The sequence below is a fragment of the Cibotium barometz genome, chromosome 24, assembly GCF_041138505.1.
Source record: "Cibotium barometz isolate CiBa-2024 chromosome 24, ASM4113850v1, whole genome shotgun sequence".
In the NCBI taxonomy this organism is placed as follows: domain Eukaryota; kingdom Viridiplantae; phylum Streptophyta; class Polypodiopsida; order Cyatheales; family Cibotiaceae; genus Cibotium; species Cibotium barometz.
The window spans coordinates 7,256,604-7,275,183 of NC_141069.1; the positions used below are offsets into that span (position 1 = coordinate 7,256,604).

An 18,580-nucleotide genomic window follows, 5' to 3' on the forward strand; every position below is an offset into this window, starting at 1 on the left:
ATTTGAGGCATATTTTGGCAGGAAACCCGAGGTCTCGCACTTCCGTGTCTTTGGGAGTGGTGCGTATGTACATATTCCGAAGAAGCAGAGGGGGAAGCTTGCCTCCAAGTCCCGCAAGCTGGTATTTGTGGGGTATAACTCTCTTTCCAAGGGATACAGGTTGTATGATCCAGACAGGAATGAGATTGTTGTCAGCCGGGATGTGGTCTTTGACGAGCATGTTCCAGCATCCACTGTCGAGGAGCCGCCACTTCTTGGAGATCCAGAGGAGTCTGATGATGATTCCCAGCCTATCATTCTAGTTGATCCACCTCAGTCAACACAGGAGGTTGAGCCCGTAGTTGGAGTAGAGCCCCCGTGCGACCACAGGAGGTTCGGATCTGCAACCGATCTCTGAAATCCAGTCCGAATAAAGAAGGAATCAATCTTCTGATTCCAAGCCCTGGGAGCCTGCTTAAGACCATACAAGGCCTTACGTAACCTGTAAACCATCCCTTCCGATCCTCAAACAATAAAGCCTGGAGGCTGCTCAACGTACACCTCCTCCTGCAGGTCACCATTAAGGAACGCAGATTTTACATCCATTTGATACACGGGCCACCTCTGAGAAGAAGCAAGGGTAAGAACGGTCCGAATCGTGGACATCCGTGCTGTCGGTGCAAAGGTATCCTCGTAGTCGATGCTTGGCCACTGAGCATAACCTTTAGCCACAAGCTTGGCTTTGTGTTTGTCCACCGACCCATCAGACGCGTATTTGGTCTTAAAGACCCATTTGACACCAATGACAGACCGCTTCGACGGCCTCGGTACCAACTCCCAAGTGTGGTTCTTCTCGATGGCATCAAGTTCCACCTGCATGGCTTTCCTCCAAGTATCCTGTGAAAGGGCTTCCTTTACGGAAGTGGGCTCTTTATCCCGCATGATACGAGACATCAAAGCATAGTTCACCTGAAGAAGCTCCGCTGTGTTGCTTTTATCTCGGACTCGATGTGATCTTCGAGGGCCGTCCTCTGTGGTCCACTCGGAGGGTTGCTCCGTGACACCCGACTCCCGAAGGGTGTCTAACAACCACCTAGGTACTCGAACAGATTGTGGAGCCTGTATCTCTTTCGGGAACGCGGCATGGTCACACTTATCATCCTTTATGTGGATGATCTCATCCTCACCGGCGGTCATGTGGAGCACATTGGAGTGACGAAGGCTGCCTTGTCAAAGGAGTTTGAGATGACCGACTTAGGCTTACTCCACTTCTTTTTGGGATTGGAGATCTGGCAGACCCAGAGGGGGTTTTTCGTCTCTCAGCAGCGGTATGTTCATGAGTTGCTTGAGGCCTTTGGGATGGAGAACTGCAAGCCTATTACTTCGCCGATGGACCCGAACACAAAGTTAACCGTTACAGATCCTTGTGAGCCAGTTGATGCCTCGCAGTACCGGAAGTTGGTTGGTTCATTGATCTGGTTGCTAAACACCAGATTGGACTTGAGCTTCTCCGTGGGGCTGTTGAGCTCTTTTATGCAGACGCCATTGAAGTCTCATTGGGATGCAGGATTGCGGATCTTGCGGTATCTGCAGAGTACGAAGGATCAGGGACTCTTTTACACAGGAGGGAATGGAGTCAAGCTCCAAGGTTGGAGTGACTCAGATTGGGGAGGAGATCCAGACACGAGGAGATCTACTTCAGGGTACAGTTTTACCCTCGGCTCAGGAGCAGTTTCTTCGAGTAGCAACAAGAGGCAGCCAACTATTGCCCTTTCTTCGACAGAGGCAGAGTATCGGGCTGCTTGTGGTGCTGCTTGTGAGGTTGTATGGCTGCGGAGGCTGCTAGGCGAGATTGGGTTTCCACAGAGGGAGCCCACAGTCATCCAATGCGATAACCAGAGTTGTATAGCTATTGCTCGGAACCCGGTTTTCCATGCCCGGACCAAGCATATAGAGATACACTGTACAATATCACTTTGTACGTGAGAAGATCTTGGCTGGTGACATCTTGCTACTTTATTGTTCGACGGAGGACAATGCGGCGGACCTCTTCATGAAGTCTCTACCTCAGGCTACGCTCAGGCGGCACTCCAGCTCCCTTGGGTTGGTTTCACAGCCAGGAGCTGAGAGGGGGTGTTAGAAGTTATCTCCTGTCTATGTTTATACACCAGGGCCTCTGCTGTGGGTGTGCCCGCCCTGTATAAGGTGTTTTATCATTTTTCCACACTCCCCGTATTTTTCCCTATTTTTTCCCATTTTTTCCAGTGGTGGGGAGGGTTGCCAGAGGGTGGCAGGAGCACTCCAGTGCTGGCCGACTGCATTTTCTCAGTCGTGGGCTACTGGACTGCTGGCCGACTGCATTTTCTCAGTCGTGGGCACTTCTCTGCTGGCCGACTGCATTTATGCAGTCGTGGACACCTTTTCAGCAGTCGTGGGCACTTCTTATGCTGGCCGATTGCTCTCCCAGGGGCATATATATAGGCCCCTTGCCCCCACCACTCATTCATTCAGTTTTCTCGGGATCTTGTGTATAGAGAAGAGTTTACACACCTATCTCTCTACGTTTCTTGTGCTGTTTATTTTCTGCAGTCTACTTGCTCTTGTCTACCCAAGTTTGGTTATCATTTCCGATGCATATTCTGACAGAAACTTGAGCGAACATGTCCCTAGACAAGTACAAGGCCTGGGGATGTAATCTGGTGGAAACTGTGGGTGGCTAGTGAGCCAAAACCATGGCTGGTTACTGTTTTGCAGGTTTGGGACAGCACTTTGTTAGAGGGTTGGTGACCGCTCTATCAAAGTACAGGAGTGGTTGGTGATCACTCTACCCTGGTTGGTGACCGAGCGTGTTCTACAAGAGCGGTTGGTGATCGCTCAACCTTGGTTGGTGACCGAGGGTATTGCAACAGGAGTGGTTGGTGACCGAGGAGTTGCAGGTAATGTGTTTACCTATGTTTTCACAGTTGGATAAATCTGGTGTCGGCTGGATGAGTGTGTACTCTCCGCGCACCCGCATCTTGTACATATAAATACTTCTGTTGGTAATAAAGATACCTCGGGGGGGGGGGGGGGGGGGGGTTGGGGAGCTGGCCCAACTTCAGCCCCTAGTGTCTTGCCTTGCTAAAAAGAGGACCCAAAGGTAATGTATGTGGGAGACAGTATGCCTGCTATTGGCCAGCGTGTGGGAAAAAATGCTTGAAATAATGTATACTTTGCTGCGCTTATCTTTTGGTCTTGCCCACACCGGCTGCCCCTGTTTATAGCCCATGGCCGCCTGCTGCACAAGGCGTGCAGCCAGCCGATAGGTCCTTGTAACCTCCCATGTGCTGGATGGTGGTATTGCTGATGATGATCATGTTGATGACCATGCTGATGATGATGATGTAGACGATGATGAGGATAATGCTGATGCTGATGATCTGATGGTGCTGATGTTCTGATGCACACCTTGTCATCCTTCTCCCTGGACTTCTACTGACCTTTAACTGCCACTGCTTATTACTGACTTTGACTTCTACTTACTGACTTTGACTGATATTTTTGGTATGAACACCTTCACTCCTGATCTCCACTTCCAAGTCTTTGATAAAGAACTGCATCCGTTCACTGCTGTCCCCATGCTTGCTTTCCTTAACCTTGACACAGCGGTGGGTCTCCTGCCGGAGCTGATCATGCCTGTTGCTAGGCCTTTGGAAATGATCTGAGAGCTTAATGAGGTATTGGGTATGCGTACCTACCCTTAGGGGATGCTTCCTCTAGCTTCGCCCGTTGCAGACCACTCCATCTGCTACCTTGCTGCATCCTTTTTGCTGGAATTGTGTACCTACCTTGGTACATAGCCTAGTGGACTGAGCCTGAATGCTTTGATACCAATGTTGCATGTGCATAAGCCTTGCTATACTGATCCACAGCCCTAAGCTTGATTAAGAACATTGATGCTAATTAACTTAGATTAAGACACAACGGAGAGAGGAGAAGAGAGAGATTAGGTGTCAGGTTTTCTGTATTATTATGGTACAAAAAGGTAACTGATGCTTGCTTATGATGGAGGCTTATGGTGAGCTAAGCTTGATTAAGAACATTGATGCTAATTAACTTAGATTAAGAGATAGCGGAGAGAGGAGAAGAGAGAGATTAGGTGTTAGGTTTTCTGTATTGTTATGGTACAAAAAGGTAACTGATGCTTGTACATGATGGAGGCTTATGGTGAGCCCATAAGGGTTGATCCTTAGCCCTTCTACGTGAGTTCTCTACTGAATGCTAGATGACTAATGAATTATGAACTGACTTGAGACTTGTTGAAACTGAGGTGATGCTTATATATTATGCTAAGGGATGTAGTCGGCGAGAATGCGTGTTGTCGGCCAGCTTGTGTGGGAAAAAATGCTTGAAATAATGTATTCTTTGTTGCGCTTATCTTCTGGTCTTGCCCACACTGGCTGCCCCTGTCTGTAGCCCATGGCCACCTGCTGCACAAGGCCTGCACCAGCTGACGAGCTGTTTCTTGCCAGTTGACAGGTCCTTGTGACTTCGATGGTGATACTGCTGATGATGATCACGTTGATGACCGTCCATAGTTGCATTCCGAACCCGTACTCATCCGATGAGTACCTTCAATACTTTTCGTACCACTCCATACGTACCGTGCCTCGTATGAATAAGATCTTTGTACCAAATATGAGGTTTAATGTACAACACTTATTCGGCCGTTTTTTAATTATTTTAGTCAGTGGTCATTGCTCAGTATGGATGCTAGATGTTTCTTATTTTACATACATACATACATACCTATGTATGTATGTATATATATATATATATATATATATATATAACGTGAATGTACTTAAAGTACTTATCTTGATGCGTACTTCACGTACTCGTACCTAAAGTACTCAACCTCTATGGACCATGCTGATGATGATGATGTAGATGATGATGAGAATAATGCTGATGCTGATGATCTGATGGTGTTGATGTGTTGATGCTGTCTATGCTGATGACACTGATGATGTCCTTAATTGAAATTTTAATGAGGGATTACTGATGTTCGTGCGAAGGTTATGCCATGGCACGGGTGTGCACGTGATATCAAAAGTGATTGGCCTGGTGTTGGGGTTGGGCTGCATGTATCGGCCTTGATGCCTCCGTAGGTGCTGCTGCTTCTAGGCATCCTGCTTGGCGTTGATGTAGAGCCAGAGGACATGGATGTCCATATGATATGTGACTTTGGTAAGGTGCTCTTGTTGGAGTTGGCGGCCAAGCAAGATTCGGATGGCCTGTTCAAACTTGGTGCAATCCAAAGGGTCGCGTCAATTGAGGGGATTGAGTGGAGGATCCACCTCTTCCTGATCTTGTGGTGGTTGGAGGGGAAGGGGAATAATGAGAGGGATTTGGTGGGCTGGAGGTACTTGGTGGGGAGGGTTTTTCTATGTAGAGGGTTTGGTGCGGAGCGAGGCATAAAGTAGGGTTGGTGGGCGCGCTGATGAAGAGGGTTTTTCATTGGCCGTGGTTGCGGGCCCAATCCAATATAAAGAGGTAGGGAGAGTGGCATTGGAGAAGAGTTTGGCGAGGGTAGATAAGGAGGGATGGCATGTGGTGGAGGAAAGAGAGGAAGGGTGGTCGGGGAGGAGGCTTGGGGCGGAAAGCTAATGCCAGAGTTGAGTTTGGCATGGAGGGTGGGGGGGGTCGAGTGGATGTTGGTGCGTTTGGTGGTGGTTGGGCAGTGGAGCCGCCGTGGTCGTGCGAGCGGGGAGCTTGATGAGGGTGCTGGGGCCAGGTCCTGGGGTTGGGTTTCACCACTGGGGGAATGGTCTTCATCATCATCGCGTCATCATCTCCTTCGGTGACAGCATTAGGTTTTTTTGGAGAAAATGGCGGTGGTGGCGATGATCTCGAGCTGATGGTAAACTCGGCTTTACAACATTAATAGGCCTTGGGGAGAGTATGGTTTGGTGGCTTGGCGATGAAGTGCCTTGTGGGCCATGTAGTATTCGGGCCACCCCTCCCTTTCCATATAGGCGATGGCAGTAAGAGGCTTAGATGAAGCATAAGGAAATGGACAAAGGCCAGGGGGCTCTGTGAGCTCAATTGAGGCGTCGGTTTCAGTGGCTTGCCCGTGCTCCAGGAGGTGGGTCTAATTGAAGAGGTTGGTGGTAAGAGGATGGATTGGGAGGGTGAAGAGGATGGTGGGGCTGTCGAAGGAGATTTTGGCTTTGGAAGAAGAGGGTGACGAGCAGATTGATGGGGTGCGGAGGGATTTTGGTGATTATGTAGAGAGGGAAGAGGTGGTGGCTGGCTCCTCTAAAAAAATGTTATGCTAGAGGAGGTTAAGTTGGAGGGCCCGGAAATGGAGTTCTAAGATGTTGGCAGGGTTTTGGGGTGGGTAGGAAAGAGTAGGAAGCTCGATGGCAGCATCCATCAATGTGTCAACTTTGCGTTCTGTGATGACAGATGCCTGCCTGGGAGCGGTTGGCTGGTGCGCTCTTCAGCTGTCCGCAGCTGCTCGGCCTTCCGTGCCATCGTTTTTTCTGAAACGTGCTTGTAAGCTTCGAACAAGGTGCGGATGCTGTCATGGCCGTCCTGGGCGGCTTGAGCAATTCGCCGCATCTTTTGGGCTTCCTGCCGAGCCAGGGAGCATTCGGCTTGGGTGGACTTGCATTCCTCCTTAGAGTTGTGTAGCTGCGCTTGTAGGTGGTCCATGGCATTTAGGGCTTTGGCGAGGCTTGTCTCTTGGTCCACGAGTGAGGCCTGTAGTTTGGCGTTGGGCGTGTAAAGTAGCCTGGAGGTCTTGTTGACTTTGGAGGAGATCAGCCTTGGCGAGGAGCATGGCCGACTGTGAGGCCGTGGCTTGCTCATGTTGCCACTGCATGTATTCTGTCATGGAGGTCATTAACTCCTTTGCTAAGTTGGAGAAGCTGGCGGAAAAATTTGGGAGTGTGCCTTGGGAGGTGCGGATGCTCCCAGAAAAGGCCTGTTGTGAGCGGAAGCACCCAGTGTGCACCCAGCGCAGTGTGTCCATGGTATGTGGACGGTGATGAGCGAGAGAGAAAGAAAGAAAGATTTTATTAACGTCTTCCAAAAGACCGAACTCGGCCTATGAGACAAATCAGTGTACCTGTGTGGGGTATCCTCTGTCATCCCAACAAAATGAAAAAGTACTGAACTAAAAAAGCTGAATCTGGGTGTGCAATAAGTACAATGAGTGGGGGAGGTGATGGAGCTCTACTACTAGGAGAATGCCATATGCTGAACAGAATATTACATTGTGTTGTTTTCGAAGCAAATTTTTTGGCCAAATAGACATATGTAAGTACAAATGACTGTGTATATGTGAGAAGGTCGATGTGAACCTGCAGGCCCGGTTGGTTTTGTAACATAGGCAAGTACCATAGTATATTTTAAATAAGTTATTAAATTTTATGCATTAGGTCGGTAATTGAAGGGAAGAAGGCTCAGGCTGAAGTTTCTGCTGTCCTGATCTCTGCAGATCAATCGTATAATCTTGCAAGATGAGGACAGTACAAAAAAAGAGACGGAGGCAGCCAAATTACTGGTAGATTATACAACTCTACAGCTCAACAACCTACTATATCAGAAAAATCACTACCTCAAAGCAATTAATGCGTGCAAGGACTTCAAGTCAAAGTATCTTGACATTGAGCTGGTATCTGAGGAGGATTTCTACAGAGATGCACCGGAGGAGTTCAAAAATGATCCAGCACTGGAAGAGGACCCCCACAAGCGAATGCTGGAGTCTCTCAACGTTGAGCTTTATAAGGTTATTTCGCAACATTTTACTCCTTTATAGTTTTCCGTTTGGCAGAGAATGGTTATCAGTTACATGTATTCTCAGTAAATTGGCAGCGCTTTTTTCCATAAATAAACTAGACGAAGGTGAAAATTTTAAAATTAACATGTTTTTTAGTCATATCTAAAGAACTATTATGGACAACCAATGTGGCCAGTGGAAACCCTAAAGTACCAAGTCGCGATAACGATCAGTTGCAGAGCAATCAATCGATAGAGCAGCTGCTTTTAGATCTGGTTCCAGGTGGTACAGGGGGTGTTTGGCTCAGGGGTCCACCCTTGTTTTACATAAAGAAAGGGGGTATTTGGCTTAGGAGTCTACTCTTGTTTTACATAAAGCAAGAGGAGATTACACATGTGGCCTGCATGTAAGCAAATTGGGGTCAATAGTCAAGTAACCAGCCGCTCATACAAATGCGGCAATATGGCCATGAGTGCACAATTGTACATGGAGCATTGAGTAAATGCACATCTATAGTTGGGGATCTACCACCTCGACTGAGTCATCTTGCAACTACCTTTTCATTGCTTCTGGGCAGCTTATAATTTTCCTTAATCAGAACCTCTCTTATGCTCATGCCTTTTGTTTCATGTGGAGTCTTTTGGGCGTATGCAAAGTAGTATAGTGTACACAATTTACTTATGTGGAGTCTTTTGGGCATATGCAAAATATAGTGTACACAATTTACTTAGTCTTTTGGGCAAAGTATAGTGTGTGTTTGCAGTTGTTTGCATATGATTGTACCCCTACTGTTGGGATCATTTTCTAAGAAGCCCAAATGCTCAACTTAGGGTCACGATTACAAAATTAAACTCCTTTTTTGTATTTTCAATTGTTGTTAAGTTCTTGAATGTGTCAGAATCGGGAAACTTATGCACTTCTATTGTGCTTCTTTTAATTCTTTATTAAAATCATCCAGCATGTGTCATTTTGCTGAAACATTGTGGGGTATTGACAGTTTTTTTTTTGGCATTTGGAATTTTGATTTCTTCTTTACCAGAGAAAAGAGCTGTGCAAGCAGCGAGAGTTATTGGAAGCTAGGAAGAAGATGCTACGAGAGAGCATAGCAAAGCGAAAAAAGTTTTTATCTAGTCTTCCTTCTCACTTGAAAGCACTAAAGAAAGCTTCCTTGCCAGTGCAGCAGCAGCTGGGAATCGTATGTACCGAACGTATGAAGCAACATCATCTAGCAGAACTACTTCCAGCACCCCTTTACATTTTGTATACACAGATCTTAGCTCAGAAGGAAGCTTTTGATGAGAATATTGAGTTGGAAATCGTCGGTAGTGCAAAAGATGCCCGGGCTGTTGCCCGCCTGCAAGCAATGAAAGATTCAGGTAGTTTTGTGCAATATACAACCTTTGTGAGGTAGTTTTGTGAAAGATTCAGGTAATTTTGTGCAATATACAACCTTTGTCACACCAGTATGCTTAGCATGAATGTTTCAATACTTGTACATAAAAAACACTCATGCGAATTTCAATGTATGCATGAATGATTGCACTTCAGAAAGTCTTGAGGATCCGAATTTGGAAAGGTTAGCTAGTTTGAGAACTTGGGCTAGAGGGGAATTGAGTTCTCCCTCACCCATGCTCTCTATTTATAGTTTGAGAACTTGGGCTAGAGGGGAATGGAGTTCTCCCTCACCCATGCTCTCTATTTATAGTAAAATGTAGGGCCATTCCATATGCACAAGTGCTACATGGCGAGCATAGGTGAAGGCATACATGAAGCTCAAGTATCATATGGAAAATATAGGATATGTGTACCAAAATGATATGCAAATACATGAGCGTGTGCACCATCATGTGGAGAGGGTATGTAGTGCTAGGCTATGGTGTATGGAAAGGGGTTAACATCCCCCCACATCTAATACACATACAGTCCCATGGATGTTGTCGGATGAGATGGAAATGAGTGCAAAAATGGAGGAGGAAAGGAACAAAAAAGGAGATAAAGTCGGTGAAAGAAGGAAGGGTCATGCCAACGATGTGTTGATGTAGAGCATGACCCAAGCCCAAGGATCTGTAAGATGTGTCGATGAAGAGGACCCTCAATGCACCAAAAAGTGAAGTGAGGAAAACTCCCCGACCTCAAGAGGGTAGACCGTGGAAGTCAGGGGTGCTCCCCCACTTCAAAAGTTGATTCCATCTGTTGGAATCCCAAATGTAAACGGGAAACTCGAGAGGCTCCCAAAGGTGTATGATGGGTCATAGGATCCCAAATGTATGATGGGTCACGGGATCCAAAATGTATGAGGCTGAAGTCGGTGCTCTAGCAAATGCGAGTAGCGCATGCTTCCATCTCAGAAGTTGGAGCCATTTTAAACAAGAAACTAGAGGAGTGTGGTCCCAATCGAATGAGGGATGGGTCATGCAATGATAAGTGATTCAAGGGAGCATAGTTGATGCAACTGTCTATCAAAAAGGGCTTTGCAAGAATCAACAAGAGGAAGCCGATGAAGAAAGACCCTTAGTAAGAAAATGTGGTTTGTGTGAATAATTGGACCACATGGGAGCTTGTCAAGCATATTGATTGTTTGGTTTGATCCTCTCGAGCTGCTTAATTCCACACTTGGTATTAGAGCCACTAGGGCTTGGATTAAGGTAAATGAGTGATTAAATTGTTTAGCTTAATTAATAACTTTGTTAGGGCTTGCTTCATTAGGTTGAGCATTAAGAGAAAGAAAGAAAGAAAAATATATTTACGTCTTACAAAAGGCCTGATGGGCCTATGAGACAAAAGATGATTACAAGTATCTATGGAATATCATCGCCATGGAAAATTGAAACAAAACCGAAACTGAAATTGGAAACAAAGTAACTGAAGCTGAGTCCTAGATAAATGCACAGAACAAACGGGGGAGCATGCTATAAAGTATACAAGAATGATCATAATGCACTCTATCCCAAATCCATGGAGTGGATGGAGGAGATCCATCATCGGGCAGGAGAGGATGGCTGTAAGATCTGAAATAGTGAGAGAGGCTGAGAAGAAGAGGCCTCCATTGTGCGTCTGTGACGTGTAAGGATTACATTGATCTGGGCCTGATGGATTGGTGGTGGTCGTGGTCCAGGGGGCCGAGGTCATCTTGCAGCTTGGAGCATTGTGGCTCGCAGTAGAGTGACCCCTATTCTCCTGGAGAGAGAGAGAGAGAGAGAGAGAGAGAGAGAGAGAGAGAGAGAGAGAGAGAGAGAGAGAGTGGCAACCCATGTTAGGCCCAGATGGAGATTCACACTTGATTAACAAAATGGGATCAGGGATTAATCACAAGATGATTAAATAGGGGCACGATATTAGATGAAAAGATTAGGCATACTGTGCATTTTAAATTTTAATAATGGTCCTTTTTATAGGAGAGACCCTCTAGGCTCTTGTACAAAGTGTGTGTATATGTTGCCACCACATGCCACATGTCAAGGCATGATGCCAAGTGTCCCTAAGAGGTGTCACCTTTACACATCATTGCTTACATAAGATCCTTGTAAGGGGCTGTTCCCACGCATAAATAAACCTACACACTAGTGGTTGTTCACACACTATAACCGCTTTATTTAAAGCCTGAATACTAAGTTATTAAGTAAACCTACACACTAGTGGTTGTTCACACACTAGAACCGCTTTATTTAAAGCCTAGAATACTAAGTTATTAAGTGCCGGTTTACACAACCACCTAGCACTTGGTTTATTCCCACATTAATCATTATTAATATTTAACATTCCCCCCACAATGAGAATGTGGCTAGAAAGCCCACTTATCATGGGCTATGTTTGCTTCTTCTTTTGGCTGCTGCTTCTTGTCATTGGAGGTAGAGGTAGCAAGAGTTTGCCGAATCTTCATAAGCTTTCAACTTGGCAAGTTTCTTCCGACACTTTTCAATGTAGTGCCCTTGCTTGTGGTAGTAATGACACTTTCCTTTATTTTTCTTGGTGTCACCTTGTGAGACAAGCCCACTTTGCCTTTGCCACTGGAGTAGAAGGCTTGGTCCCCTCTACTTGCATCGGCTCTAGATCTGTTCTTCGTTGTCTCATGTAGGAGTAATCTAACCAGCGGCTCAAAGGTAATAGGTTCGCCTCCTCCTCTCATAGAGAGATTTAGAGAAGTGTGAAAACTCTGATAAGACTCAGGTAAGGAATTGATGACCAATTTTTTGTTATCAACTATCTCATTAATATTCTTTAAGATTTGTTACCTTGGTAAGGTGATCCGATATGGATTGTCCCTCGTTCATGGTCAGGTTGTCTAGCTCTTGCATAGGTACATGACTCGTGCTTCATTACGGGATTGGAACATATTCTCAAGGACCACCCAAGCAACTCTTGCAGAGTTGCAAGATCGGATGTGAGGAATAATGGATCGCTTGACTAAAAGAGCGATCATGGCCATTGCTTGTGTGTGTGTGTGTGTGCATGGTGAGGGAGGTGTGTGGGAGCATATATCGATACCAAGTTCTACAACCACTATTGGGCACTGATGACATTAGCGGGGATGTGGTAGTATCTAGTCCATACTATGCATGATGGAGTTGATGGTTTATTGTCTTGTGGATGACTACCATGCGGTTATAAATTGCACTTTCTTATAAGGTGAATTCAGGCATGTTTCTGGATTCATCTAGGTATATATCTCACGAGCATCGCACTGTCTTTGATCTTCAATGAGTGGAGGCGGTTGTGCAGGAATTTGTGCCACCACTTGAGCGGTAGTTTGGGTCCCTCTTCCTCTTTTGTCTCATAATGGCTAAATGATGTATTTCGTGAAATTAACTGAGCTCAATGAAACTCCAAGTAAGACGGAGTTATGGGAAATCATGATGATTCTAAGAATTTGAAGTCATCTCACTTGTTCTACGGGTTATGGACTAGGGACAAGTTAGGTGAGGATTATATTTCGTGGTTTTTGTACATACACCTCTAGTTTGAGGCGGTTGTGTTGTGACTTCAAGATTTAGGAGGACAGAGGGCACATACAACACCGGATGGGGAGTTTTTACTTGCCCAAAAGGTAGACTAGCAGCCAAAACGTTTATTAGTTTTATTAGTCAGTCTTGTTCTGGACATTGTGAAAATTGTCCCGTAGGATCTTTTTGGATGGTTGAGATTGTTGGGACTAGAAAATGTGACCTTCAACTTTCTCTAGATTTGGTGGGGTGAAAGAGTAGTTGGAACTAAACTTGCGATCGTTGTTGGTTCCTAACATGCTACTGAGCATATGGTATGTGGAAGAGCTTATTGCGTTTCCAGTGGATGGCTCAAGGAATGCAAGAAGACTCAAGGAGTTAGTATGACTCAAGAGGTTGAGGCTTTTTTGTCACATGCACCTTGCACTGGAGTGCTATGTGACACACTGGCTTTACATCAATGCAACATGTATACAATAGGATTTACCTTTTTAGGAATATTTGTCATATGATGTGAGCCCAGTCTCGGACATGTCAGGCACGAGCTACGTAGGTTAGTTCCACAGCCATAGAGAGTCTGCATGTGTCAGTCCTCGTACCCAGTTGGAGAATTCATCAGATAAAGTCATGTAGAAGTCTATCTTAGCATATCTATTGCATTAGCAAGCATGTAGAGGCTAGATGCATGTAAGGCATGCCTATGGGTCAGCCCATGGCCATGAGTCTCAGTCGGCAGCCTGTTTGGGGCTCTTTACAGCCTTGGACCACAGATAGAACCAGCCTACAGCGTAAGGTAGCATTCATGCTCTGGTTGGCCAACCAAGGACAGCAGCAACAGGTCGGGTAGGACTGCCAGTTGGCCCAGACTATTTTGGTCTCATAGGTCATTTTGGTCTTTTGCAGACGTTTAATACAGCTTTCTTTCTTTCACACACACACACTCTCTCTCCCTCCCTCAAGGCTCATACATACACACTCTAGTCTCTCTCTCTTTCTCTCTCTCTCTCAACTTTCACTATATATATATATAAACAAATGCCTCTAACACGCCTCTAACAACCTTGAGGGACAGCATGGGCGCTAAAGCACAGCAGCATTTAATGCTTAATTTAGCGTTTTATGTCCCATATCAACTGGCCAACCAGCAGTCTGAAGTCCATATAAAAGCAAACGATCAGTTTTCAGCATAAACGATCATCAACAAATCATATTCAGCAGTTCTTAAGCAGTTCTGTGTGCCTAACACCTCAGGCTTCTTGTACAATCAGTATTCAGCACCTCAGTGTGCTACAGCCCCAAGGCCTCCACGATGAGATTCTTCAGCATTCAGCCAGCATACATGGATCCCTCAGTTTTGGGCTTGCATAGTGCTCATTGAAGAGCTATTCAAAGGAGCTTAGACAGCATCTGGATCAGCCTGTGTTGGGTCTACTTCGTCCTTGCGTTTGGCAGTCCTCAGTCATGATTCATATTCATTGTACAAAGTTCTCCAAAGAAATATAAGCAAATAACTCTTGCTTGCAAGGGGAAGAGAGGGGGGGGGGAGGGGAGCCCTTTAGCGGGTAATTGGGACCCAATACCGTGTCGACTATCTATCTTCTCTCTCTTTCTTCTCCTCTCTCTCAAGTAAAGTGGAATTGCATAAACTCACAGGTATAAAGAAGGCTTTGTTGTGGGTTACGACGATCAACCTATTGCATGCTACATTGGTATCAGAGTTGCAGGTTGTAACCCAACTTGGCTACCCTAAAGTGAGCATTCTGTGGATGGTAAAACTGCGGTCAAGGAAAACCACCGAGGCCTGGACAATGTTATCAGAGACATTGTCAGCAAGCTATAGAGAAGATATGGAAGGAAAGATCTACAAGGAAGACACAACTACTACAGAAATGCTTCTGCAAAGCAATGAAGACTTCATCAAATTACTCTTGGAGTAAAACAAATTGCTAAGGCAACAGGTAGAGGCCAAAGAAGAAGAGGCCGAAGATAAAAAAGCTAAGGAGGCTGAAAAAGCCAAAGAAGCAACTAAAAAAGCCAAAGAAGCAGCAGAAAAGACAAAAGAGCTCTCAAAATTGGAAAATTTTATTCCTTCCCATGGAGCAACGACTGTAAAAAGAAGATGCCAAAAAGGCGGAAGAATGACGGGCCAAAGAAGCTCGACGTGAGAATGAAGGGTTGTCGGACGATAAACGTAGGGTTGAAGAAGACCAAAGATGGGCATACCAAGATACTCGAGAAAGGCTTGAACGTGACACTATGCAACTCCAAAACTAAGAGTGAGCATTGTCACCAAGCAATGCTGGGAGAAATGGGGTAAACCCCCTATGGATGACACTGCATTGATTGATAGCTGCTATACAAGCGAATGTACTGTCTCTTCTCCCTACCTTGGCACACACCAAGGAGCGAGTTCCTCCACCATCCCAACCACCACCGTCATACTAGCTCAACCGAACTTTAGTAAGTATGATGGTATGTGCGATCATGTTGCAGTAATGCAATTCATTCATCAATTTGTAGCATATTTTCCATTGGCTAAGCTTTAAGATCCTCAAGATCGAGTCCACCTGACGGCACCTCACCTTTCCGATGAAGCAATCACCTAGTGGCAGCATTGGTTGAGTCTACATGTAAACCCTTTCACAGGGGCTGTGTAGTATGTATGGGACACCTTTGTGTCCGATCTTAAAAAACGGTTTCTACCTCCATAGTACATGACCAACCTCGAGGATGAGTTTTAGAGACACTCCCAAAATGGGTCATGCGTGTTGTCATAGTCTAATAAAGTAATCACATCAGCACAACAATTAGGTATATCCGAGGAGGATAAGTTGAAACAGTTTGTTAGAGGTATGGATACTAACATTAGGTTTACGTAATTTTGAGTCACAATCCTATGACAGGGCTCTCACTCTTGCTTAGAATCAGGAAATGATGCTGAATAGAGGTAAGCCCAAGAAAATCGAGGCTAGCTTCAAACCCCAACAACAGTCATCCACCACTCAACAATCATCATCTTAGGGGAGGGAAGGGAGCTTAGATTAGCAAAGACAATAAGAAAGAATCCCAGAGCGAGGCAAGAAGGATAAAAACTTCACGCCTAAGAAAACACTTGAGGAAATGGCCAAGGAGGGCACCACCGGTGGATATCTCCAACCAGAAGAGCAAACGCGGTATAAGGGGGAGAATAGATGTTTCTTCTTCCACACTGTGGGGCATGGTAAAAAAGACTGTTCCAAGTGGCAGGTTGTACAAGCCTCCAAGACCTCTGCCTCCATAGTAGCTACCGCCACAGTCGCATCATCTACACCTCCCGCATCGGCCACCAATGCTTTCCAACTCTTACCCGCCTTAAATGCAGTATCCACAGTGGTATTTGACGATAAACAGGAGGGTGAGGTTGAGGAGAAAAAGAAAGCTCTCATTCATGCTTATGGCACAACAAAGGGACAACAATTCATTGTTCTCTTTGATATGGCAGCTCTGAGGATGCCATTTCTCTTCAGTTGGCTAAGAAGTTGAGTTGTACACTTGTATCCAATCATTTGGACGTAGACGGCCAGTCTTCGCACTCATATATCTCATAAGGCTCAACAATTCTCATTTATGGTTCAAAGGGCCACATTTCAGAGAGATTTCATCCTCTCAGCTCTTTTGGGGTTTGATACGATTCTTGACATTCAATGGTTTAGGGATTATACACCCATTCCTGATTGGAGGTAGGACACTTTCACTATTGTTGGTGTTCCTGAGCGTGTCCTAATTCACGGGGATAGGAGCTTTCCAGGTATTCCACTCATCTCACACATCCAAGACCGACGAGCCGTCAGAATAGGAGCCTAGTGCGCGTTGATTTACGTCTGTAGCTAGCAGTCAGTCAGCAATCCCATTGAAGCTAAAGCTGGATGGTCTTCTTGAAGGAATGCACATCGGAAGATGAAAAGTGGAAACACAGGAGAGAGAGAGAGAGAGAGAGAGAGAGAGAGAGAGAGAGAGAGATGGAGAGAAACGCAGGTGGATACCTGCCCTCAATATCAACCAAACAAGAGGCACGTGTTGATACAAGTCCCTAGCAGGAGGGGAAAGATCACCTCTGCTGCGAGGGACTGCAGCAAGCCAATATGCAGAGGCACTAAGGCATGCAAGGCGAATACCCAAGTCAAGTGTGAGGGGGGAATGGCCTAGCTATATATATGCCCAAACAGGGGCGGCTGACCAGCATCCTCATGATTAGGAAAAAAACCAAGACTCCATAAAATAGGAAAAAAAGTGGGAACAAGATGTGAGGGGTGACTAGCCCCTCTAGCTAACATGGTCAGCCCTAAAGGCTAACATGGTCAGCCCTAAAGGCTAAAATAGGACACCACAAAGGTTAGCTAGAGGGGTGACTAGCCCCTCTAGCTAACATGGTCAGCCCTAAAGGCTAAAATAGGACACCACAAAGGAAGCCAACAGCAAGGGGATGATGATGTCTAACACCCCCTCTCAGCCCCAGATGCCGAGTGAACTCCAAAGAAGCCAGAGGCGCCGTCCTCGATCAAAGATAAAAGACTGCAGCAACATGTATCTTGAGCAACTCAGCTACAAAAGCAAGAGAACAAGCTGATAGGTACACCGCTCCTATGGAAGAAAACAACCATGTAGGTTGCTTTGTGCTGCTCCAAATAATGGTTCCACTCCCGAGTGTAAGAACACTCCCTAAAGTCGAATGTCGTGTTTCCAGCTTGGAGAAGGTTTCAAAAACCTCAAAACCAAGATCAGATCCTGTAGATAATCAATCCTGGGAGGAGCAGGCTGCTCCTCACTGGAACCCTCTGAGTCCATCTGCTCAAACTCTGTAACAAGAGTTGCCAAATGCTGAAAAAAAGAAGCATCCTTTGGAAAGGTCGGCATTGCAAGATGTAAAGACTCTATAGTAAAGATGGGGTCCATTTGCTCAAACTCCGTACCATGAGTTGCCTAATGTTGTACATAAGCACACTCCACTGAGGTGGGCATCGCCAGATGAAAGGACTCCACATTCCCCTCTGAAAAATGATGTCGTTGGATTGGTACAAGCCCAACCTGATTCTGATCCAAATTAAAAAAATCTGGAAGTACCATTGTGCCCGAGCCTCCAGGCATGGCTAGCAACCATAGATCCAAAGCATCCCACTAGGTCCGAAAATCCATCCTTTAAAACAACCTTGCACGCCGCATCAAACCAAATGCAGGACTAGCAAAGGGAGGGGCATCCTCAGAAGCATCACAAAGAGAGGCAGAGGAAAACTCCTCGCAATGAGGAAGGGAAGCAGGAATATAAATTGCAGTGGTAACAAAGTCCTCAAAAGCATCATTGACAATAGAAGACTCTTCCATAAGTAGAATCAGATCCCAAGAATCAGCAACAAACGAATGATCCTTGTGTAAGGATCACACCTCATAGGCAAAACACCTTGCTTTCTCTGCAAACACTTCAAAGAACACAGGCTCAGAAAAAATAAACTCTACTCAGGATCTCTAAAAAGATCACTACTCTCGTTAAGAAAGAACTACACTCCTCCAAAATCTGCAAACTCCAGTCGCAGAAGAAAGTCTCCACAGGTACAAAACAGCTCCTGAAACTGATCCTCAAGTGAAGTAGCTGGAGATGGGTCCCTTTTGAGTGTAGAAAACTCCTTTGGGAAGCAAAACGCAGCCAAAACACTGCTGTCTAGCAAAAAAAATAGCACTCCACTGCCAACAGAAGGCAAGGAACATGAAGAAACCAGGTAACTGTGTAGGCTAGGGACAAAACGTAGGTATAGATGCTCCAAAATCAGAAAAACGCTGACTGAAATCAAAAAATTCAGTGTCCTTCTCATGTACCAAGCTGTCACCAAAGCCACAATCCACACAAAACCCCCTCTGCAAG

The 18,580-nt window shown here is 45.6% G+C and overlaps 1 protein-coding gene across 7 annotated transcripts in view; it reads left to right on the plus strand.

The window, feature by feature from the left end:
- Positions 1 to 18,580, plus strand: part of THO5 (THO complex, subunit 5) — a 30,251-nt gene that overhangs the window by 3,642 nt on the left and 8,029 nt on the right. For all 7 annotated transcript variants that reach the window (XR_015268864.1, XR_015268866.1, XR_015268865.1 and 4 more), the window contains exons 2-3: positions 7,466 to 7,756; positions 8,787 to 9,123. Coding sequence is in view for 1 of the 7 variants with exons in the window: in XM_086818090.1 (XP_086674216.1) it covers positions 7,466 to 7,756; positions 8,787 to 9,123 (628 nt within the window). In the remaining 6 variants the exon portion in view is untranslated. The remainder of the gene's footprint in view (positions 1 to 7,465; positions 7,757 to 8,786; positions 9,124 to 18,580) is intronic.